The 19,896-nt window shown below is 44.3% G+C and overlaps 1 protein-coding gene across 1 annotated transcript; it reads right to left on the bottom strand.

Moving 5' to 3' along the window:
- Positions 1-11,946: 11,946 nt before the first annotated feature.
- Positions 11,947-17,347, bottom strand: LOC131201392 (uncharacterized). The gene is made up of 2 exons (XM_058189239.1): positions 14,724-17,347; positions 11,947-13,281 (listed from the first exon to the last, which is right to left on the bottom strand). Exon 1 carries the CDS (start codon positions 16,011-16,013, stop codon positions 14,724-14,726), a length of 1,290 nt encoding a protein of 429 aa, XP_058045222.1. The 5' UTR covers positions 16,014-17,347; the 3' UTR covers positions 11,947-13,281.
- Positions 17,348-19,896: the final 2,549 nt, after the last annotated feature.

Below are 19,896 nucleotides of genomic sequence, written 5' to 3'. Positions count from 1 at the left end.
ACCGGCCAAGAGGTGAGGGCGGCTCTGAGCTTCCCTGACCCTCACCATGGCTGCCTTGGCCTCCCTGGGCCAACCTCACCCCTTCGCACCCTTCGCCGTCCTGCCTGGTGCCCGCCTCAGAGCGGACGGATTAAGGGCAGCCGCGACCCGCTTCATCTGCGCTTGGATAGCTAAAAACGGAGCTGCGCGCTTGTAACGGGAAAGGAAAACAAACAAACAAACAAAAAGCAAAAACGACAATGGAAACCACAAACAAACTTAAAAAACAAAACAAAAGGATGCAATTACCGGTCACATGAATTTGTAAATATTTTGTTTTTCTCTTTTCTTTTCTTTTTTTCTTTTTCTTTTTTTTCTTTACGGAGTATTTAATTGAAGATTCAAAAAAAGAGAGAGAGAGAGCATCTTTTCACCATAAACTGGAAATAATAATAACAATAATAATAATAAAAAAAAGAACATTGTTAAACGGAGGTGACGTGTGGGTGATGTCGCATCCCCGCCCGATAGGGGCAGGGATTTTTGGGAAGAGGAAAAACACGGTGTCTCGTATCACCCAGCCTGCCCAAAAATAAGAGGAGGGGCGTGGGCTCGGAGGTTGCCCCACGTTCAAGCCGCTCGATACGGGACAATTTTGGCATGTTGTTCGAAGCCTTTGGGGGAAAAAAAGAAGGCGCGCTGCTTTTTTGGAAAACGGAAAGGGGCAGGTGATCCGAGAAAGAATATAGGCCTGAAGAAATGACGCGACGAAGAGGAGAAGAGGCGACATGGAAAGGAGGGTTATGATAAGTTCTACGGTGCTTATGATTACGCGGCGGCCATGGCTAATTTTGATGGGACGTGAAAATAAAGTCTTTGGACAGGTTCCTTGCAAGCTTTGAAGCGTTTAGAGTCGTCTCCCAAATTGTGTTTTCCGGGGGGAGGGAAAATCTTTCCAATGGCAATGACCTAGTTTAACGGTGTTTTAATTGAAAGGTTGATGGCGTTTGTGTCTTGGTCTTGACCAGTGGTCTTCAAACTTGGTTGCTTTAAGACTGGTGGTCTTCAACTCCCAGAATCCTCCAGCCAGCATAGCTGGCTGGAGGATTCTGGGAGTTAAAGATCACCAGTCTTAAAGCGGCCAAGTTTGAAGACCACTGGTCTTGACCATTGATTGCTCTGCTGCTTTCTAGACCCTCTGGCAGGCCACTCTTGAAGTCCTTAAACCGCAGGGCATGGCGTCTTCCTGTCCTTAAAGGCAAAATTAGCACTTGGGCTTTACGCAGGTAGTCCTCCACTTATGGCAGTTTGCTTAGTGACCGTTCAAAGTTACAACGGCACTTAACTGTTTTTCCACATTTAACGACCATTGCAGCGTCTCCATGGTCAGGGTGATCGAAGTTCAGATCAGCTTAACTGACTCGTGTTGATGACAGTGATCCGGGGATCCTGGCATCAAGTCCTTTTTATGATCTTTATGACAAGCAAAAAGTTAGTAAGAGAAACCAGATTCGCTTGCTAACTTAACAACGGCCGCGATTTAACCAAAAGGTAAAATTGGGCACAACTCAAGTTACCCAGTGTCTCGTATAGCAACAGAAATGTTGGGCTCAATTGAGGTCATACGTCAAGGACTACCTGTACAGGTAGTCCTCGATTTAACAACAGTTGATTTACTGACCGTTCAAAGTTAACGACACTGAAAAAGTGACTTACGGCATTTTCACAAGAGTATCTTCACACGCACACACACCCCGCATAGTCACATGATCGAAATTCAAATGCTTGGCAACTGAGTCATATTTATGACGGTTGCAGTGTCCTGGGGTCACGCGATCAGCTTTTGTGACTGAACAACCAAACCCAACGGGGAAGCCAGATTCACTTAACAATCGCGTTGCTAACGTAACAGCTGCAGTGATTCCCTTAACTGGCACAAAAGGTCATAAAAGTGATGCAAAAGAAACATGAGCCTCCAATGAGGTGACAAGTCAAGGACTACCTGTATATCTCCATAGCAGAGGTGGGGTGTCTTGTTGATTCTGAAAGACTTGTGTGCTTTAACTCCCAGAATTTCTCAGCCAGCATGGCTGGCTGGGGAATTGTAGGAGTTCAAATCCACAAGTCTTAAAAAGTCGCCACGATTCTAATTCAAGCATGAAGCAATAGCAGCTTTTTCCTTACGGTGTGATTGCATATTCTGGATTGCACAAAACAAAAAGGGTGATTAAAACTACTGTTGTTGTTTTTTAACGGCTGCCCAATATCTTGATCTAGAATAGAATAGAATAGAATTTTTTATTGGCCAAGTGTGATTGGACACACAAGGAATTTGTCTTGGTGCATATGCTCTCAGTGTACATAAAAGAAAAGATACGTTCATCAAGGTACAACATTTACAACACAATTTATTTTTTTTTATTATTTTTTTTGTTTACATTTATACCCCGCCCTTCTCCGAAGACTCAGGGCGGCTTACAGTGTATAAGGCAATAGTCTCATTCTATTTGTATATTTTTACAAAGTCAACTTATTGCCCCCCCAACAATCTGGGTCCTCATTTTACCTACCTTATAAAGGATGGAAGGCTGAGTCAACCTTGGGCCGGGCTTGAACCTGCAGTAATTGCAGGCTTTGTGTTCTTAATAACAGGCTTTACCAGCCTGAGCTATCCGGCCCAGCCTGAGCTATCTGGTCAATATATCTACAGCAGGGGTCAGCAGCCTGTGGCTTTGGAGCCGAGTGTGGCTCTTTCAACCCTCTGCTGCGGCTCCCTGTCACTCAAAAACCGCCAAATGATATCCAATCCAAGAAAAGAAAAGTTTCAGAAGAAAACAGAATGTTTAATTCAACTACATATGCTAGTTTTGTGGCTGTTCGAGAAATAGTCAGGCACGGGAAGGGTTTTGTGGCTCCGTGTTTTCTGTGGGAAACGGGTCCAAATGGCTCTTTGAGTGTTTAAGGTTGCAGACCCCTGACCTACAGAATTAACAGCAAACACCAGCCAGGTTTTTAGAATGGACTTCAGTCTTCCAAAACCTGCTGGGATTTTGTAGCTAGCGAAACTGGTTGTTTTTAACTGTCCTGTTATGGAAGGCTGTGCCTGAAATCAGGGTACTTGCTGTCTCCCCATTAAGATTAAGACGGCCATCCCGAATGTATTGTAACACTGGTTTCCTGGACTTGATGCCGGTAAGTCCAATTTTATGTCGCCACATGAAATGAGCCGTAATGGTTAAGAATGTATTGCAAGCTAATTCCAGCCAACGGCCAGGAGTTCGCGTCTCGCCGAGTCTGCCTTCTTTCCAAAGTCGGTAAAATGAGGATTGTCGGGGGCAATATGCTGACTTGGTAAACCGCTTAGAACAGGAGTCAGCAACCTGCGGCTCTGGAGCCACATGTGGCTCTTTCACCCCTCTGCTGCGGCTCCCTGTCACTCAAAATATACGTCACAACCACCAATGTGCGACACCTGCCGACATGCAATTTATTGAGCTTTTCAACCCCCGGTAGGCCAACCACAGATAAATCCAAGAAAAGAAAAGTTTCAGAAGAAAACGTTTAATTCAACTACGTATGCTAGTTTTTGGCCGCTCAAGAAATAGCCACGGGAAGGGTTTTGTGGCTCCGGGTTTTTTCTTTTCTGTGGGAAATGGGTCCACATGGCTCTGAGTGTTTAAGGTTGCAGACCCCTGGTTAGAGAGAGGGCTATAAAACACTGAAGCAGTATATAAGTCTATTGCTACTTCTATGAGCAATGTGTTCATACATTAGGTTTAGCAAAAGAGATGCCTCTGGGGTTAAAGCGTGTCAGGAATGCTAGATCCTTCTCTCTATGCATTGCTGGCTGAGGGACTCTGGGAGTTGAAGTCCACAAGTCTTAAAGGGACCAAGGTTGGAGACCCCTATTTTAAAGGGAGGAAAAGATGAGAGACGATACGATGTTGCTACGAATGAAGCATTCACAGCCCAGAATGTCACAGATCACAAGGAAGAAGAGTTCAAAACAGTATGAAAGATTCTAAAAGAATAAAAATTGTGGCTTTTCTGCTTGTAGCCTGAAATATGGATGAGGGTGAAATGAAGTCCTTTAAAGCAGGGGTCTCCAACCTTGGCAATTTTAAGCCTTGGCGTGTTGGAAGAAACATCCATCTGGGTTCAGTTCCAAGTGGGGACAAAGACACTGGAAACATGGAGGCTGCTTGGAAAGATGGTTTAATGGTGGATAGGACCACATGGCTTGAGTTCCTGAACAGAAAAAGGGATGAGATCCTGTGCACTCCCTGGCTTTATGCTTTCTCTGAGCTTTGAATTTTCCGGGTCACAGGAAGAGTATCCTGATTGGTTGTCAGACTCCCAGGGGGTAGGGGTCTTAGCTAGCCTTGCTGGCTGATGTAATTTTCCCAAGTGCCACGTGGTGAGTTTCTGTTGCTAGATGGGTTCTATTGTGTTGCAGATGATGGTCCATTGACAAAGGTGGCGGGAATGAGTGAGTTGGCTGAGGCCTTAATGGCCCATTGACAAAGGTGGGGGGGTGGCAGAAGTTGCAGGGAGCTGCTTTGTCCTTAAAACATGTTTCTCCATTTCTCATCAAGGGAAATATAATATAGAATAGAATAGAATTTTATTGGCCAAGTGTGATTGGACACACAAGGAATTTGTCTTGGTGCATATGCTCTCAGTGTACATAAAAGAAAAGATACGTTCATCAAGGTACAACATTTACAACACAATTGATGATCAATATAGCAATATAAATCATAAGGATTGCCAGCAACAAGTTATAGTCATACAGTCATAAGTGGAAAGAGATGGGTGATGGGAACTATGAAACGATTAATAGTAGTGCAGATTCAGTAAATAGTCTGACAGTGTTGAGGGAATTATTTGTTTAGCAGAGTGATGGCCTTCGGGGAAAAACTGTTCTTGTGTCTAGTTGTTCTGATGTGCAGTGCTCTATAGCGTCGTTTTGAGGGTAGGAGTTGAAACAGTTTATGTCCAGGATGCGAGGGATCTGCAAATATTTTCACGGCTCTCTTCTTGATTCGTGCAATATTCTGCCCTTTTTAATATTTTCTAAATATTTCATTCTTCTAGGAGAGGGGTGGGTGCTAACTTCCTACAGGCGGACTTGAACACCCAGAATTCCCCAGCCAGCTTTGCTTTGCTGGCTGGGGGATTCTGGGAGTTGAAGTCCTCCAAGGTTTAAAATTGCCAAGGTTGGAGACCCCTGCTTTAAACCAATGCTGGAAGAAATTTCCTGGGTTCGTTCTCAGCTGGGGAAAAACACGGACGCTGAAAAGAAATGAATTCCGAAGCAGATGCCAGAAAGTGCAATTCTTTAATGAAGGAAGGCAAAAAGCAGGCGTTACACAGCTGCAGCGTTCCTGGGATGCAAGCAAACTTTTTAATTCTTTAACTCTCCTTTGAAGCTCCTGCAGTTTGATGGGTTTATTTGTGTGCCTCCAGTCTAGTTCATGTTTCCTGCTGTTGGAAGAAATATCCATCTGGGTTCAGTTCCAAGTGGGGACAAAGACGCTGGAAACATGGAGGCTGCTTGGAAAGATGGTTTAATGGTGGTCAGGATCACATGGCTTGAGTTCCTGAACAGAAAAAGGGCTGAGATCCTGTGTGCTCCCTGGCTTTATGCTTTTTCTGAGCTTTGAACTTTCTGGGGCACAAGAAGAGTACCCTGATTGGCTGTCAGACTCCCAGGGGGTGGGGGGTCTTAGCTAGCCTTGCTGGCTGATGTAATCTTCCCAGGTGCCATGTGGTGAGTTTCAGTTGCTAGATGGGTTCTATTATGATGCAGATGATGGCCCATTGACAAAGGTGGGGGTGGAGGCAGGAAGCTGCTTTGTCTTTAAAACATGTTTCTCCATTTCTCATCAAGGGAAATATAATATTCTGCCCTTTTTAATATTTTCTAAATATTTCATTCTTCTAGGAGAGGGGTGGGTGCTAACTTCCTACAGGCGGACTTCAACACCCAGAATTCCCCAGCCAGCTTTGCTTTGCTGGCTGGGGAATTCTGGGAGTTGAAGTCCTCCAAGGTTTAAAATTGCCAAGGTTGGAGACCCCTGCTTTAAACCAATGCTGGAAGAAATTTCCTGAGTTCGTTCTCAGCTGGGGAAAAACACGGACGCTGAAAAGAAATGAATTCCGAAGCAGATGCCAGAAAGTGCAATTCTTTAATGAAGGAAGGCAAAAAGCAGGCGTGACACAGCTGCAGCGTTCCTGGGATGCAAGCAAACTTTTTAATTCTTTAACTCTCCTTTGAAGCTCCTGCAGTTTGATGGGTTTATTTGTGTGCCTCCAGTCTAGTTCATGTTTCCTGCTGTTGGAAGAAATATCCATCTGGGTTCAGTTCCAAGTGGGGACAAAGACACTGGAAACATGGAGGCTGCTTGGAAAGATGGTTTAATGGTGGTCAGGATCACATGGCTTGAGTTCCTGAACAGAAAAAGGGCTGAGATCCTGTGTGCTCCCTGGCTTTATGCTTTTTCTGAGCTTTGAACTTTCTGGGGCACAAGAAGAGTACCCTGATTGGCTGTCAGACTCCCAGGGGGTGGAATTCTTAGCTAGCCTTGCTGGCTGATGTAATCTTCCCAGGTGCCATGTGGTGAGTTTCAGTTGCTAGATGGGTTCTATTATGATGCAGATGATGGCCCATTGACAAAGGTGGGGGGGAGTCAGGAAGCTGCTTGGCTTTAAAACATGTTTCTCCATTTCTCATCCAGGGAAATATAATATTCTGCCTTTTAAATATTTTCTAAAATATTTCATTCTTCTAGGAGGGGGGTGGGTGCTAAATTCCTACACTGCCTTAATGGGTTAATCCTGTTCCTGGGGGCCTTGTCTTTCCTATCCTAGGGGGTTAATTCTGCCAAGAAAGAGGAAAAGGGAAGTTCCAGGTGAGTTATTTTTAGCCTGATTCCCCTTATCTTAATGGCTCTACTTAAGTGTTTCTATTGTCAGCTCTGTTAGCAGGGCTGTTCTGGTTTTTTTCTTTCAGCTGGTGCTTCTTGGTTTTCTTAAAGGGAGAATTGAATCTCTTGGCACCGATTTCTGAGGTTTCTGGTGCTATGAGGTCCCTGGCATTTTCCCCCTGGGGTACACTTTAGTGGTGAAATCCAATTTTTTTTACTACCGGTTCTGTGGGTGTGGCAGGGGAAGGTAAAATCTCTGTTCCCTCCCCACTCCTGGGGAAATTCCATTCCCACCCCACTCCAGGGGAAGAATACTGCAAAATCCCCCTTCTCTCCCCCCTCTTGGGGGAAAGATATTGCAAAATCTCCATTCCCACCCCACTCGGGGGCCAGCCACAGGTGGTATTTGCCGGTTCTCCGAACTACTCAAAATTTCCACGACCGGTTCTCCAGAACCTGCTGGATTTCACCCCTGGTACACTTCCCAACACCAGTGTTTCTCAACCTCAAGTTTTCCTGACTGGGGAATTCTGGGAATTGAAGTCCATACATCTTCAAGTGGACAAGGTTGAGAAACATTGCTCTAAACATTGCCATCACTCTGCTAAACAAATAATTCCCTCAACACTGTCAGACTATTTACTGAATCTGCACTACTATTAATCGTTTTCATAGTTCCCATCACCCATCTCTTTCCACTTATGACTGTATGACTATAACTTGTTGCTGGCAATCCTTATGATTTATATTGATATATTGACCATCAATTGTGTTGTAAATGTTGTACCTTGATGAACGTATCTTTTCTTTTATGTACACTGAGAGCATATGCACCAAGACAAATTCCTTGTGTGTCCAATCACACTTGGCCAATAAAATTCTATTCTATTCTATTCTATTCTATTCTAAACAACCTCTCCCTCCCTCCCTCCCTCCCTCCCTCCCTCTCTCTCTCTCTCTCATACACACACACACACACACACAGAATCAAAGACAGAGCCAATTCTTGCCTAGTACCGCTGAACTTTTCCACAGAATTAGAAACTTTTCTAAAGCAAAATATTTCTGCTTCAATTTTCTGGACTTGCCCAACATCTCACCCATCCCCAGAAGCTGCTACTTGGTGCTGTGTTCTGTGCCCAACCCTCCTCTCTCTCTCTCTCCTTCTCCCTCTCCTCCCCTTCCCTTCCTTTGAATAAAACCTAATATTTTCCTCTACTTAGCAAAGTGACCCGACTTTCTCCTTGACAACACTCCCATCTGCCACTTCTGGGGATGGGAATTGTTAAGAGTATCATTGTGCCTTCTGGCAGATGGGCCCGGCCTTCCCAGCAGGTTGCTTCTGCAGAGTCTCTCTCTGTATGTCCCAAGGCCTAGCAATTAAAATCTGATACTATCTTGATGGATCGCTAGACCAAAGCGTGACTAATGTTTTAGATCCTACCCTGCTCTGCCTGACTTGGATCTAAACTGTTCTTCCAATAAGAAAGACGAACGAACGACTGCGAACGAACTCTTAAGAAGAAAGAAGGAAGGAATTGTGGATGGGGATATTTCACTGCAAGAAGAGGTACCTGGGGATTTTAAAGCAGGGGTCTCCAACCTTGGCCACTTTAAGCCTGGTGGACTTCAACTCCCAGAATTCCCTAGCCAGCTGTATCTGTTTCTTTTTCTCTTAATCTCTTAAAGTGGAGAGATTGCAGAGGAAGGGATTACAAGAGAGTAAGCTTTTCTGGCTGGGGAATTCTGGGAGTTGAAGTCCTCCAGGCAGTGATGGGATTCCAGTAATTTAACAACCGGTTCTCTGCCCTAATGATTTCTGAGCAGTTGCCAAACTGCTCAGAAAGTTAACAACCGGTTCTCCCGAAGTGGTGCGAACTGGCTGAATCCCACCACTGCCTCCAGGCTTAAAGTTGCCAAGGTTGGAGAACCCCTGTATTAAAGCATCTTTCAAAAGCCTAAAAAGATACTTACAAGTAGCCCTCTACTTACGGACCACAACTGAGCCCCAAAATTCTGTTGCTCGGTAAAGACGGTTGTGAAATGACTTTTGCTCCATTTTACAGCTTTCTTGTCTCCGTTCTTTAAGTGGATCATTGCATTCGTGAAGTTAGGGACCGGGTTGTTAAGCGAATCTGGCTTCGCTTGTCAGGAGATCACGGGACCACGGGACCCCGCAACTGTCATAAAGACATACCAGTTGCCTAGGGTCTGAACTTCAATGAACTAACCATGCAACGGTTGTAAAGTAGCAAAACCAGCCACAAGTTACTTTTTTCAGAACCTTTGAATGGCAACTAAATAAAAGTTGGTTGTAAGTCAAGCAAAAAGGAGAGCGACTCTTGTTTTTGGTCATTCCAGGGGACTGGATAGATGGGTTAGAAGAAGAAAAAGAGTTGGAAGGGACCTTGGAGGTCTTCTAGCTCAACCCCCTGCTCAGTCAGGAGACTCTATATTATTCAAGATAAGTGACTATCCAGTCTTTTCTTAAAGACCTCCAGTGGCAGAGCACCCACAACTTCTGGAGGCCAGCTGTTCCACTGGTTAATTGTCCTCACTGTTAGGAAGTTTCTCCTTAATTCCAGGTTGCCTCTCTCCTTCATTAGTATCTGTCAATGGTGAAATTCAATTTTTTTTACTGCCGGTTCTGTGGGCGTGGCTTGGTGGGCGTGGCGTGGCTTGGTGGGCGTGGCAGGGGAAGGATACTGCACAATCTCCATTCCCTCCCCACTCCAAGGGAAGGATACTGCAAAATCTCCATTCCCTCCCCACACCAGGGGAAGGATACTGCAAAATCTCCATTCCTTCCCCACTCCAGGGGAAGGATACTGCAAAATCTCCATTCCCTCCCCACTCCAGGGGAAGGATACTGCAAAATCCCCATTCCCTCCCCACACCAGGGGAAGGATACTGCAAAATCTCCATTCCCTCCCCACACCAGGGGAAGGATACTGCAAAATCTCCATTCCCTCCCCACACCAGGGGAAGGATACTGCAAAATCTCCATTCCCTCCCCACTCCAGGGAAAGGATACTGCAAAATCTCCATTCCCTCCCCACTCCAGGGGAAGGATACTGCAAAATCTCCATTCCCTCCCCACTCCAGGGGAAGGATACTGCAAAATCCCCATTCCTACCCCACTCTGGGACCAGCCAGAGGTGGTATTTTTCTGGTTCACCGAACTACTCAAAATTTCCGCTACCAGTTCTCCAGAACCTGTTAGAACCTGCTGGATTTCACCCCTGGTATCCATCCATTGCTTTTTGTCTTGCCTTCAGATTCTTTGGAGAATAGGTTGACCCCCCTCTTCTTTGTGGCAGCCCCTTAGAAAAAATTTCTTCCTTGAAAAGATATGTCTCTCCCAAGTGGTTAAAATAATAGTTTCCAAGAAATACAAATAGTAGCCAAAGTTCTATTGGTTCCTCTTGTGTAACTTTATACCTGTTGAAGAATCACTGAGAACTGTAAAATTTGGGTTATTATTGTTTTATTAGTTCTAAGAAATATCTTTGGGTTATTATTGTTTTATTAGTTCTAAGAAACATCTTTCCTAACTGTTCTTGGTTTTGGGTTTGTTTAGGGTTTTTTTGAGGAGATGGAACACTACTGCTATGGCTATTTTTTTTATGTCTTCTGCATCATGCAGAGACATTAACTGCATCCAAAAACCAGAGAAAAACAGCTCATAGCCTCTTAAAATAGTGTTTATTGCATGTAGCTTGTGTGCATCCACCAGAGGACAGCTAAAGACCACTTTATTACAGAAATAAAGCTCTCACAATTTCTGGATAATCGGTTTCCTTTACGCTCCAAACTTCTTACAATCTAGCAGTCCATGGTGATGGCTTAACCATCATTAATTATTTGCTTCCTTTCTACTTTGAAGTCTTATTCAATTTTAGGAACTCCCTCCCTCCTTTCACCTTCCTTCCTTCCTTTTTTCCTTCCTTCCTTCCTCCCTCCATTCCTCCCTTACTTCCCTCCCTCCCTCTCTCTCTCCTTTCACCTCCCTCCCTTCCTTCCTTCCTTCCTTCCTCCCTCCCTCCCTTCCCTCCCTCCCTTGTAAAAACAGTAAAATAGGTCAAGAAGCCACGATATTTTTTTTTTAAAAAAGGAACCATTAAAAAAAAATAGGCCAAATAAATTGTTACAAAATCACTGCAGGCTTTTAACTTTTTAAATTCTTCTGCTGGGCTTGCAGAAAACGGTTTTGGAGAGTTTAGTTTAAGAATTCGTCCATTTTCCTGCAGAACTTGTCAAAACAATGGTCTGCAGATAACCTCAGCTACATGGATAGTGGAGATTGCCTGCTCCACCTGAACAACGGGGAAATCTCAAACTTTCCTCACTGCCACATGAATACAAGTCAACCCAAACCTGGCTAGCCCTAGAAGCCATAAATTATTCGCGGAGATTCAAAAATATTTACTACCAGTTCTGTGGGCGTGGCTTGGTGGGCGTGATATGGCTTGGTGGGTGTGGTTTGGTGGGTGTGGCAGGGGAAGGATACTGTAAAATCTCCATCCCCTCCCCACTCCAGGGGAAGGTTACTGCAAAATCCCCATTTCCTCCCGATCAGCTGGGACTCGGGAGGCAGAGAATAGATGGGGGGCGGGGCCAGTCAGACTTTTTACTATCGGTTCTCCAAACAACTCAAAATTTCCACTACCGGTTCTCCAGAACTGGTCAGAACCTGCTGAATACTACCTCTGATGTCGGTGCTTGAACAGGCCCTGTAGCAAGAGGTTTTATGGCCTATATACTCCACATTCTTTGTCACTTCCAAGAAAAATAAAGACCTTTTTTAGGTGTCTATAGAGATTCTCAGCCATCCAGGTCATCTTTATCCCAAAGGTGCTTTTTTTAAAGAGGCAATTGGACTTTCTGTTTTTTCCCTGAAGAAGCTGAAGAAAAAGAAGACCAGGCAGAAAATAGTAATAAATACTAACACATGACCTAATAACAGGAATAATCAAATAATAACACATGTACTGAGAATAATAGTGTAATATAACCAAATAATTTTAACAAAGTTTCTTTTTATATTGGCTTATTTACATTTTTGTTAATTATAACATAATAACAGAGCTGGAAGGGACCTTGGAGGTCTTTTAGTCCAACCCCCTGCCCAGGCAGGAAGCATTATAATGATTGTAGTTATAAACCACCTCTATTTTTAATATGAACATTCATAGTCTTTCTTCCTCAAAAACCTCTTGTCTAACCACTCATAAAATCTATTCTATATCAAATAATATTCTGTCTTCTTTATCTTTTATTTTTAAAGTTAGTCTGTCCATTTCAGCACAGTCTTAATTTTTTTTCAGAATAGAATAGAATAGAATAGAATTTTTTATTGGCCAAGTGTGATTGGACACAGAAGGAATGTGTCTTGGTGCATACGCTCTCAGTGTACATAAAAGAAAAGATACCTTCATCAAGAATTCTAAGGTACAACACTTAATAATAGTCATAGGATACAAATAAGCAATCGAATCATACTAGGAAACAGTCAATATAAATCGTAAGGATACAAGCAACAAGGTTACAGTCATACAGCCATAAGTGGCAGGAGATGGGTGGTGGGAACGATGAGAAGATTAATAGTAGTGCAGATTTAGTAAATAGTTTGACAGTGTTGAGGGAATTATTTGTTTAGTAGAGTGATGGCATTCGGGGAAAAACTGTTCTTGTGTCTAGTTATTCTGGTGTGCAGTGCTCTGTAGCGTCATTTTGTGGGTAGGAGTTGAAACTGTTTATGTCCAGGATGTAAGGAGTCTGAAAATATTTTCACAGCCCTCTTTTTGACTAGTGCAGGATACAGGCCCTTCATGGAAGGCAGGTTGGTAGCCATTGTTTTTTCTGCAGTTCTAATAATCCTCTGAAGTCTGTGTCTGTCTTCTTGGGTTGCAGAACCAAACCAGACAGTCTAGAGGTGCAGATGACAGACTCAATAATTCCTCAGTAAAACTGGATCAGCAGCTCCTTGGGCAGAATTACTTCCTCATCTGACAGGGTGTTCTCATTTTTCCAGTATTTAGCAAATATAATCCTTGTTTCCGTCGATATATGCAAAACTAAATATGCGGTCTCTTATCACAACCCTCTGGTATTATGAGCTCCTCAATGGCTCCAGAAGACCCCCAGTTGTTGCAGCTGCGATTGTGACGTTGTTGCTGGCGCACTGTCCTTCTGACTCATAAATCAGGCTAATTTAGAACTCTAAAAAGTTTGCCTGCTTCTGAAAGCAAATAGCAATTACCAGTAAAAAAAAAACCCACGAGAAAGGTAATTGGCTAGCACAGCGGTGGAGGTAAATGCAAGAAACGGATTGGGATGACAAAATATATGTCCCTCCTGAGTCACTCTGAACCTAAAGTGCAAGAAGAAAGGAGGTGATAAAATGAGATTATAGGAGGAAATGAACTTAACATTTAAATGATTAATAGGACCCATTAAGACACACACACACACACTGTTGTGATGTTCCTACTGTGTGCTGCGCTAACATTTGTTAAAACGCATTTTCGTATTTTTTTAAAAAAAATGTTACATCCAAAGAGATTTCTAATTAAACTAAGAAACACAAGAGAGTCCTGGTTATGATTGAGAGTATTTTTTCTGAAAACAGACTACTTTTAACTTTATTAAAAATAGATTTTGCTTGCCAGGAAATCTGGCATTCTAAATTTGTGACCCTAATAAGCAGGAATAAATCTAGCTAGCTAGCTAGCTATGGTGAAATCCAATTTTTTTTACCTACCGGTTCTGTGGGCGTGGCTTGGTGGGCTTGGCAAGGGAAGGGTACTGCAAAATCTCCATTCCCTTCCCACTCCTGGGGGAAGGATATTGCAAAATCCCCATTCCCTCCCCACTCCTGGGGGAAGGATATTGCAAAATGCGTCCCTACTTAGACCGGGATTCCCTGTGCACAGTCACTCATGCCCTCGTCACTTCCTGCCTGGACTACTGCAGCGCTCTCTACATGGGGCTCCCCTTGAAGAGCACCCAGAGGCTCCAACTGGTGCAGAATGCAGCTGCGCGGGTGATAGAGGGAGCGACACGTGACTCCCATATAACATCTCTCCTGCGTAGGCTGCACTGGCTTCCAGTGGTCTTCCGAGTGCAATTCAAGGTGTTGGTTACCATCTTTAAAGCGCTCCATGGCATAGGACTGGGTTATTTACAGGACCGCCTACTGCCACCGATAGCCTCCCATCGACCAGTGCGCTCCCATAGGGAGGGTCTCCTCAGGATGCCGTCGGCCAGACAATGTCGGCTGGCGACCCCCAGGGGGAGGGCCTTCTCTGTGGGGGCTCCAACCCTCTGGAACGAGCTACCACCAGGGATCCGCCAACTTCCCAAGGTTGACTCAGCCTTCCATCCTTTATAAGGTAGGTAAAATGAGGACCCAGATTTTTGGGGGCAATAAAAGTTGATTTTGTATATAATATACAAATGGATGAGACTATTGCTTAACACAATGTAAGCCGCCCTGAGTCTTCGGAGAAGGGCGGGATATAAATTCAAATTTTTAAAAAAACTATATTAATTGGATATAATGAAAGGAAACAATAGGACAGGAACGGTAGGCACTCTTGTGCTCTTATGCACGCCCCTTACAGACCTCTTAGGAATGGGGTGAGGTCAATTGTAGACAGTTTTTGGTTAAAGCTTTGGGGATATAACATCAAATGTACCACTGTTTAACAAGAGGATAAATTCAGGCAATTTGCTTACAATGCTTCTTGCATTTATCAATTTACATTTAAGATCTGCAGTGTTTGGTGTAGAGGAAATAAGAGGCGTGCGTACCTAGTTTTGGATGACAGTTGTTTGGAGGTTCGGAGCGCCGAACAGTTGGAGGTTGTTTGGTTGAACGATGGATGGTTGAAGGTTCTGTATGACGGGTGGTTGGAGGTTGGTTGGTTGAACGACGTTTGGTTGAACAATGGATGGTTGGAGGTTCTGTACGACGAGTGGTTGGAGGTTGGTTGTTTGAAAGACGGTTGGTTGAGGGTTTTGTACGACAGATGATTGGAAGTTTAGTGCGATGGATGGTTGGATGCTTTGATCAATGGGGGGTTGGATGTCGGCCACTTGACTGTAGGTTTTGCTTTTTATGCAGTCAGCACGGTAGTCAATGTAAAGGTTGGTTTCGCCTTCGGCTTGCCGTCGCTTGAGTTCTGCGCGAAGTTCACGGGAGCGAATCCGTTGCAGAAAAGATAGATCAGGTTTTGCTCTAAGTTTGTTGAGGCTGGGGTTGGTTCTGGCCATTGTGTTTATAGCATGAATGAAATTACGTTTGCTGGACTCATTTATGCAGATGACTCTACAGAATTTAGGCGCCACTGAGCCATCACTGTTTTTGTATTCAGGTCCATCTCTGGAGACTTCGGTTATTTCGTTAGGGTGGAAGGTGGAGGAATTGTAATTTTTAATGATGTTACGTACTTTATCGATATCTGGTTCATTTGTATTATCTAGTCCAAATAATATAGCATTTTGACGTTTTTGTTCTCTCTCAAAGGCATCATTTACTATTATAGCTAGGTCGTTTAGTTCATTGGTAGATGTTTGTGGTTTAGGTTGTGTATTAGGCAATGTTTGTTGGATTGGGAAAAGATTTTGATCTGTTGAGTTCCCATTTTCCTGTGCTGTATTTTTTTCCCCAAAATTAGTGAAACATCGATCTAAACATGCTTGTATTCTTTTTTCTAAGTTTGTTTGCCTGATATTTTCTTGTATTCTTTTTTCTAAGTTTGTTTGAATGGAGTCAATGATATTTTGTTGTGATTCTATAGCTGTTTTCATGGTTTGTACTCTATCAGTCATACAAGTTAAGCAGTCTAATTTAGGAAGACAAGATGAACATAGATGGATAAATGCAGGATCAGATTGTAGGAGTTTGTTTAATGATTTGTTTATTTTCAGGCAGGAGTAGTGGGCATAGTTTATGCATAGGCGGCATTTCTTGGATTCTTCACTTTCTTTTATTGATTCATTACATTTATAGCATATTATTGATTCATTTTGGACAATGTTTGTAGCGGCAACTTTTGTTTGAGGGCGTTTGGCAGGTCCGTTGGAATTTTTGCTTGCCATGGTCGATGTTCCGTTTGTATTTTACCAATTAATTTGTCCAATACCAATCGTGAATGGCAAGGTTTAAGGTTTAATATCAATATCTCCTCACTCTTTTCCCTCAAGTGGGAGCGGATGTGGGAGGTTTTGGGGAGTGATCGCCCTTCTCTCTCCTCTCAAGCGCCTCTCTCTCACTGGGCAAGGCTGTAATAAGCGATCTCCCCTCAGGATGGAGGCTAAAGCTCTCTCGAGGATGCGGGGGAGCGATCGCCCCTAAAGCGCTCTCTCTCTCCCTCTCTCCCCCCCCCCTCTCTCTCTCTCACACACACACACACAGGGCAAAGCTATAGGAAGTGATCTCCCTTCAGGATGCACAGATTGTTATTTAAGCACTAGGAGCTCTGTTCAAAAAATTAGCATTCCATTTACTCGGTTCCTTTGTTTGGGAGATAAGCATCCGTTTGTTTCTTGTAGTCTTCCGGTTGGGGTTTGGTTTTTTTTGGAATGGCGATAGATTCAGTTTCAGTACAGTTTAAAATGGTGGAGGGATACTCAAAAGTATAGTAACAGGAGAAGAAAAAGAAAGAAAAATAAACCGCCTTTGAATCTCGAGCTGGAATTATATCTGGGCTGCTATATCCTCTCTTAAGACACTGGCTTGCTTGGTGCTGGTGAGTCTTAAGTCTCCGCTCAGCGTGGCCGTTTAGTTCGCAATTCAAATCCTCTCTTCCTGTCCTTTCAACTTTCTCTTCTTCTTCGCTTCCTCCTTCTGCTCTCTATTTTTTTCTTTCTTTCTATTTCCTTAGGTGATTATAATCCTTCCGTCTCTCAATCTCTCTCTCTCTCACGCGCTCGCCTCAGCTTTAAAAGTATCACTTTAAAAGTAAAAGTGTCTCTTTTAAAAGTATCTCTGGGCGGCTCGTTTTATTGTAGCAAAGGCGGCCGTCTTTCTCCGCGTTCTCTCACTTTCCCTTTCAGCGCTCCATGCGCTCGCTCTCCGCGCTCTCTCTCTCTCTCTGACGGTCTCACACTCTCACTTTCAAAACTTCCTTTCTTTATGATTTGTAGTTTTTCAGCCTGGAGAGTGGGGTCGGTGAAGGTGGTGGGGGGAAGGGGGATTTTTAAACCGGGTGGTCCCGCTTACCTCCGCTTCCCAGATGTTACTGGTACTTTTTCCTTTCCTTAAAAGCTGCCGGGTTCAAAATATTCCCTTTTGCAAGCAGCTTCGGGCAATGCCGCGGATTTCTCTCGGCTCCGCTGAGGAGCGGCTACTCGCTGCTCGCCATCTCCCCACCCGGTCTCGTTTGCCCTAGGGGAGGGGTCTGCAAACTTGGCTCCTTTAAGACTTGCGGACTTCAAACTCCCAGAATTCCTCCCAACCAGCATTCTGGGAGATAAAGTCCACACATCTTAGAGTGAGGCTGAGAAACGGTGCATTAGACCATTAAGCAAAAGCAAAGGGACGGTTTGGTCTAGTGCAGGAGTCTGCAAACTTGGCTCTTTTAAGACTTGTGGACTTTTTTTTATTTTTTTATTTGCATTTATATCCCGCCCTTCTCCGAAGACTCAGGGCGGCTTACACTATGTCAGGCAATAGTCTTCATCCATTTGTATATTATATACAAAGTTAACTTATTGCCCCCAACAATCTGGGTCCTCATTTTACCTACCTTGTAAAGGATGGAAGGCTAAGTCAACCTTGGGCCTGGTGGGACTTGAACCTGCAGTAATTGCAAGCAGCTGCTGTTAATAACAGACTGTCTTAGCAGTCTGAGCCACTCAAGGACCCAAGCTTTGCTGGCTGAGGAACTCTGGGAATTGAAGTCCACAAGTCTTAAAAGAGCCAAGTTTGCAGACCCCTGCCCTAGGGGTCCAAAGATCGTGCGTGTGTGTGTGTGTGTGTGTGTGTGTGTGTATGTGTGTGTGCAAAGAGGTGTTTGTGTGTGTCAACAAGTCCAGATCACAGCTACAACTATAGGACACAATGCTCCTCAATTTAGAATAGGGGTCTCCAACCTTGGTCCCTTTAAGACTTGTAGACTTCAACTCCCAGAGTTCCTCAGCCAGCTTTGCTTTGCTTTGCTGGCTGAGGAACTCTGGGAGTTGAAGTCCACAAGTCTTAAAGGGACCAAGGTTGGAGACCCCTGACTTAGAAACTCTAAGATGGATGGACTCTAAGATGGATGGACTTCAGCTCCCAGAATTCCCCAGCCCGCAATGCGGGCTGGGGAATTCTGGGAGTTGAAATCCACTCGTTTTAAAGTTGCTAAGGTTGAGAAGCATCACCTTGTACCCTGTGGTTGCCTGTACAGGTCATCCCCCACTTACAACAGTTTGTTTAGTGACGCTTGTCAACTGACTCATATTTATGACGGTTTGCAGCGTCTTGGGTTCACGTGAGCCCCTTCTGCAACCTTCTGACAAGCAAAGCCGACGGGGAAGCTGGATCACTTCACAACAGTTGACTAATTTAACAGCCGCAGCGATTCACTTAACAACGGCGGCAAGAAAGGTCGTAAGACAGGGCAAACTCAACGAATGTCTCCTTTAGCGACAGCAATGTTGGGCTCAATTGTGGTCATCAGTCCAGGACCACCTGTAATTCTTGGCTTCTGCAGATGGCACCCCAAGTCCCCTTGTCAACTTCCTCCTGATTGCTACAGATCTTAAAATGACCTGCCAGTGTGAATTCTACTCTGCTCAGGGGTTGCTGGTTTTTTTGGGTTTTTTTTGTCATTGTTTCTTGGCAGAAGGGCTGAGCTATTTTAGATTTTTCGCTCCCATCAATTCCTCTTGGCATTGCCAAGGCACAGGAATTGTGGGGGCTGGAATCGAAAACGAGAGGAGAAAACCAGATTGTATCCAAGCCAACCACTCCGCACCAGTTGTTTCACCAGCTTTATTTATTTATTTTATTTATTTATAATTTAATTTCTATACCGCCCTTCTCCCGAAGGACTCAGGGCGGTTTACAGCCATATTTAAAAACACAAAATACAAACAGCAAATTTAAAACAGAATTAAAACCAAATATTTAATAGGCCGAATCGAACTAAAACAGTCATAGACCACCATAAAACCCATTTAAAAATTTCAATTTAAAATTACGCTTAGGCCAGTCCCACACGATAAAATAATAAAGTCTTAACTTCACGTTTGAAGGTCCGGAGGTCGGGGAGTTGGCACAACCCCGGAGGCAGCTCATTCCAAAGGGCCGGTGCCGCCACAGAGAAGGCTCTCCCCCTGGGAGCCGCCAACCGACATTGTTTGGTCGACAGCACCCTGAGGAGGCCCACCCTGTGGGAGCGCACTGGTCATTGGGAGGCTATCGGTGGCAGAAGGTGGTCTCGTAAATAGCCCGGTCCTAAGCCATGGAGCGCTTTGAAGGTGATGACCAGCACCTTGAATTGCACCTGGAAGGCTACCGGCAGCCAGTGCAGGCCGCGCAGGATAGGTGTTATATGCGAGCAATGAGGTGCTCCCTCTATCACCTGCGCAGCCGCATTCTGGAGCTTAAATGGGACTCTCTTTTTTTGGACGAGGGTAAATGTGCCAGGTCTCCAAACACGAATCTCAGTGTTCCAAAAAAACAAAACAAAACCCCAACTCCAAGTAAAAACTCTGAAGCAAGCAACTTTCAAAGTTCTATTTACTAGGATAGGTAAATTGGCACATCTGGGAGAACCAGAATCTGAGAGGTCCGGGTTTTCCCTCAGTAAATCAAAAAACCCCAAACCATCCCCTCACTCCTCAGTCGATCACATGCTGCAATCGCCAACCGTCCCATCTCGAGACAGCACTCGGACCACTCTTCCTCCAGATGCAGGATCGGCCTGACCTTGACCGACAGGAAGAATGCTATCATGTCTAAAGACAGCCCCTCTACTAAATCCCCCCTCCTACT

Source organism: Ahaetulla prasina, chromosome 6 (genome assembly GCF_028640845.1).
Source record: "Ahaetulla prasina isolate Xishuangbanna chromosome 6, ASM2864084v1, whole genome shotgun sequence".
NCBI classification, from domain to species: domain Eukaryota; kingdom Metazoa; phylum Chordata; class Lepidosauria; order Squamata; family Colubridae; genus Ahaetulla; species Ahaetulla prasina.
The sequence above is the reverse complement of the archived record's forward strand: the minus strand, read 5'-3'. Positions and strand labels throughout refer to the sequence as shown.

Bases quoted from the DNA above. Each gene is read 5' to 3' on its own strand.
- LOC131201392 (XM_058189239.1), bottom strand. From the start codon at position 16,013: ATGGCAAGCAAAAATTCCAACGGACCTGCCAAACGCCCTCAAACAAAA.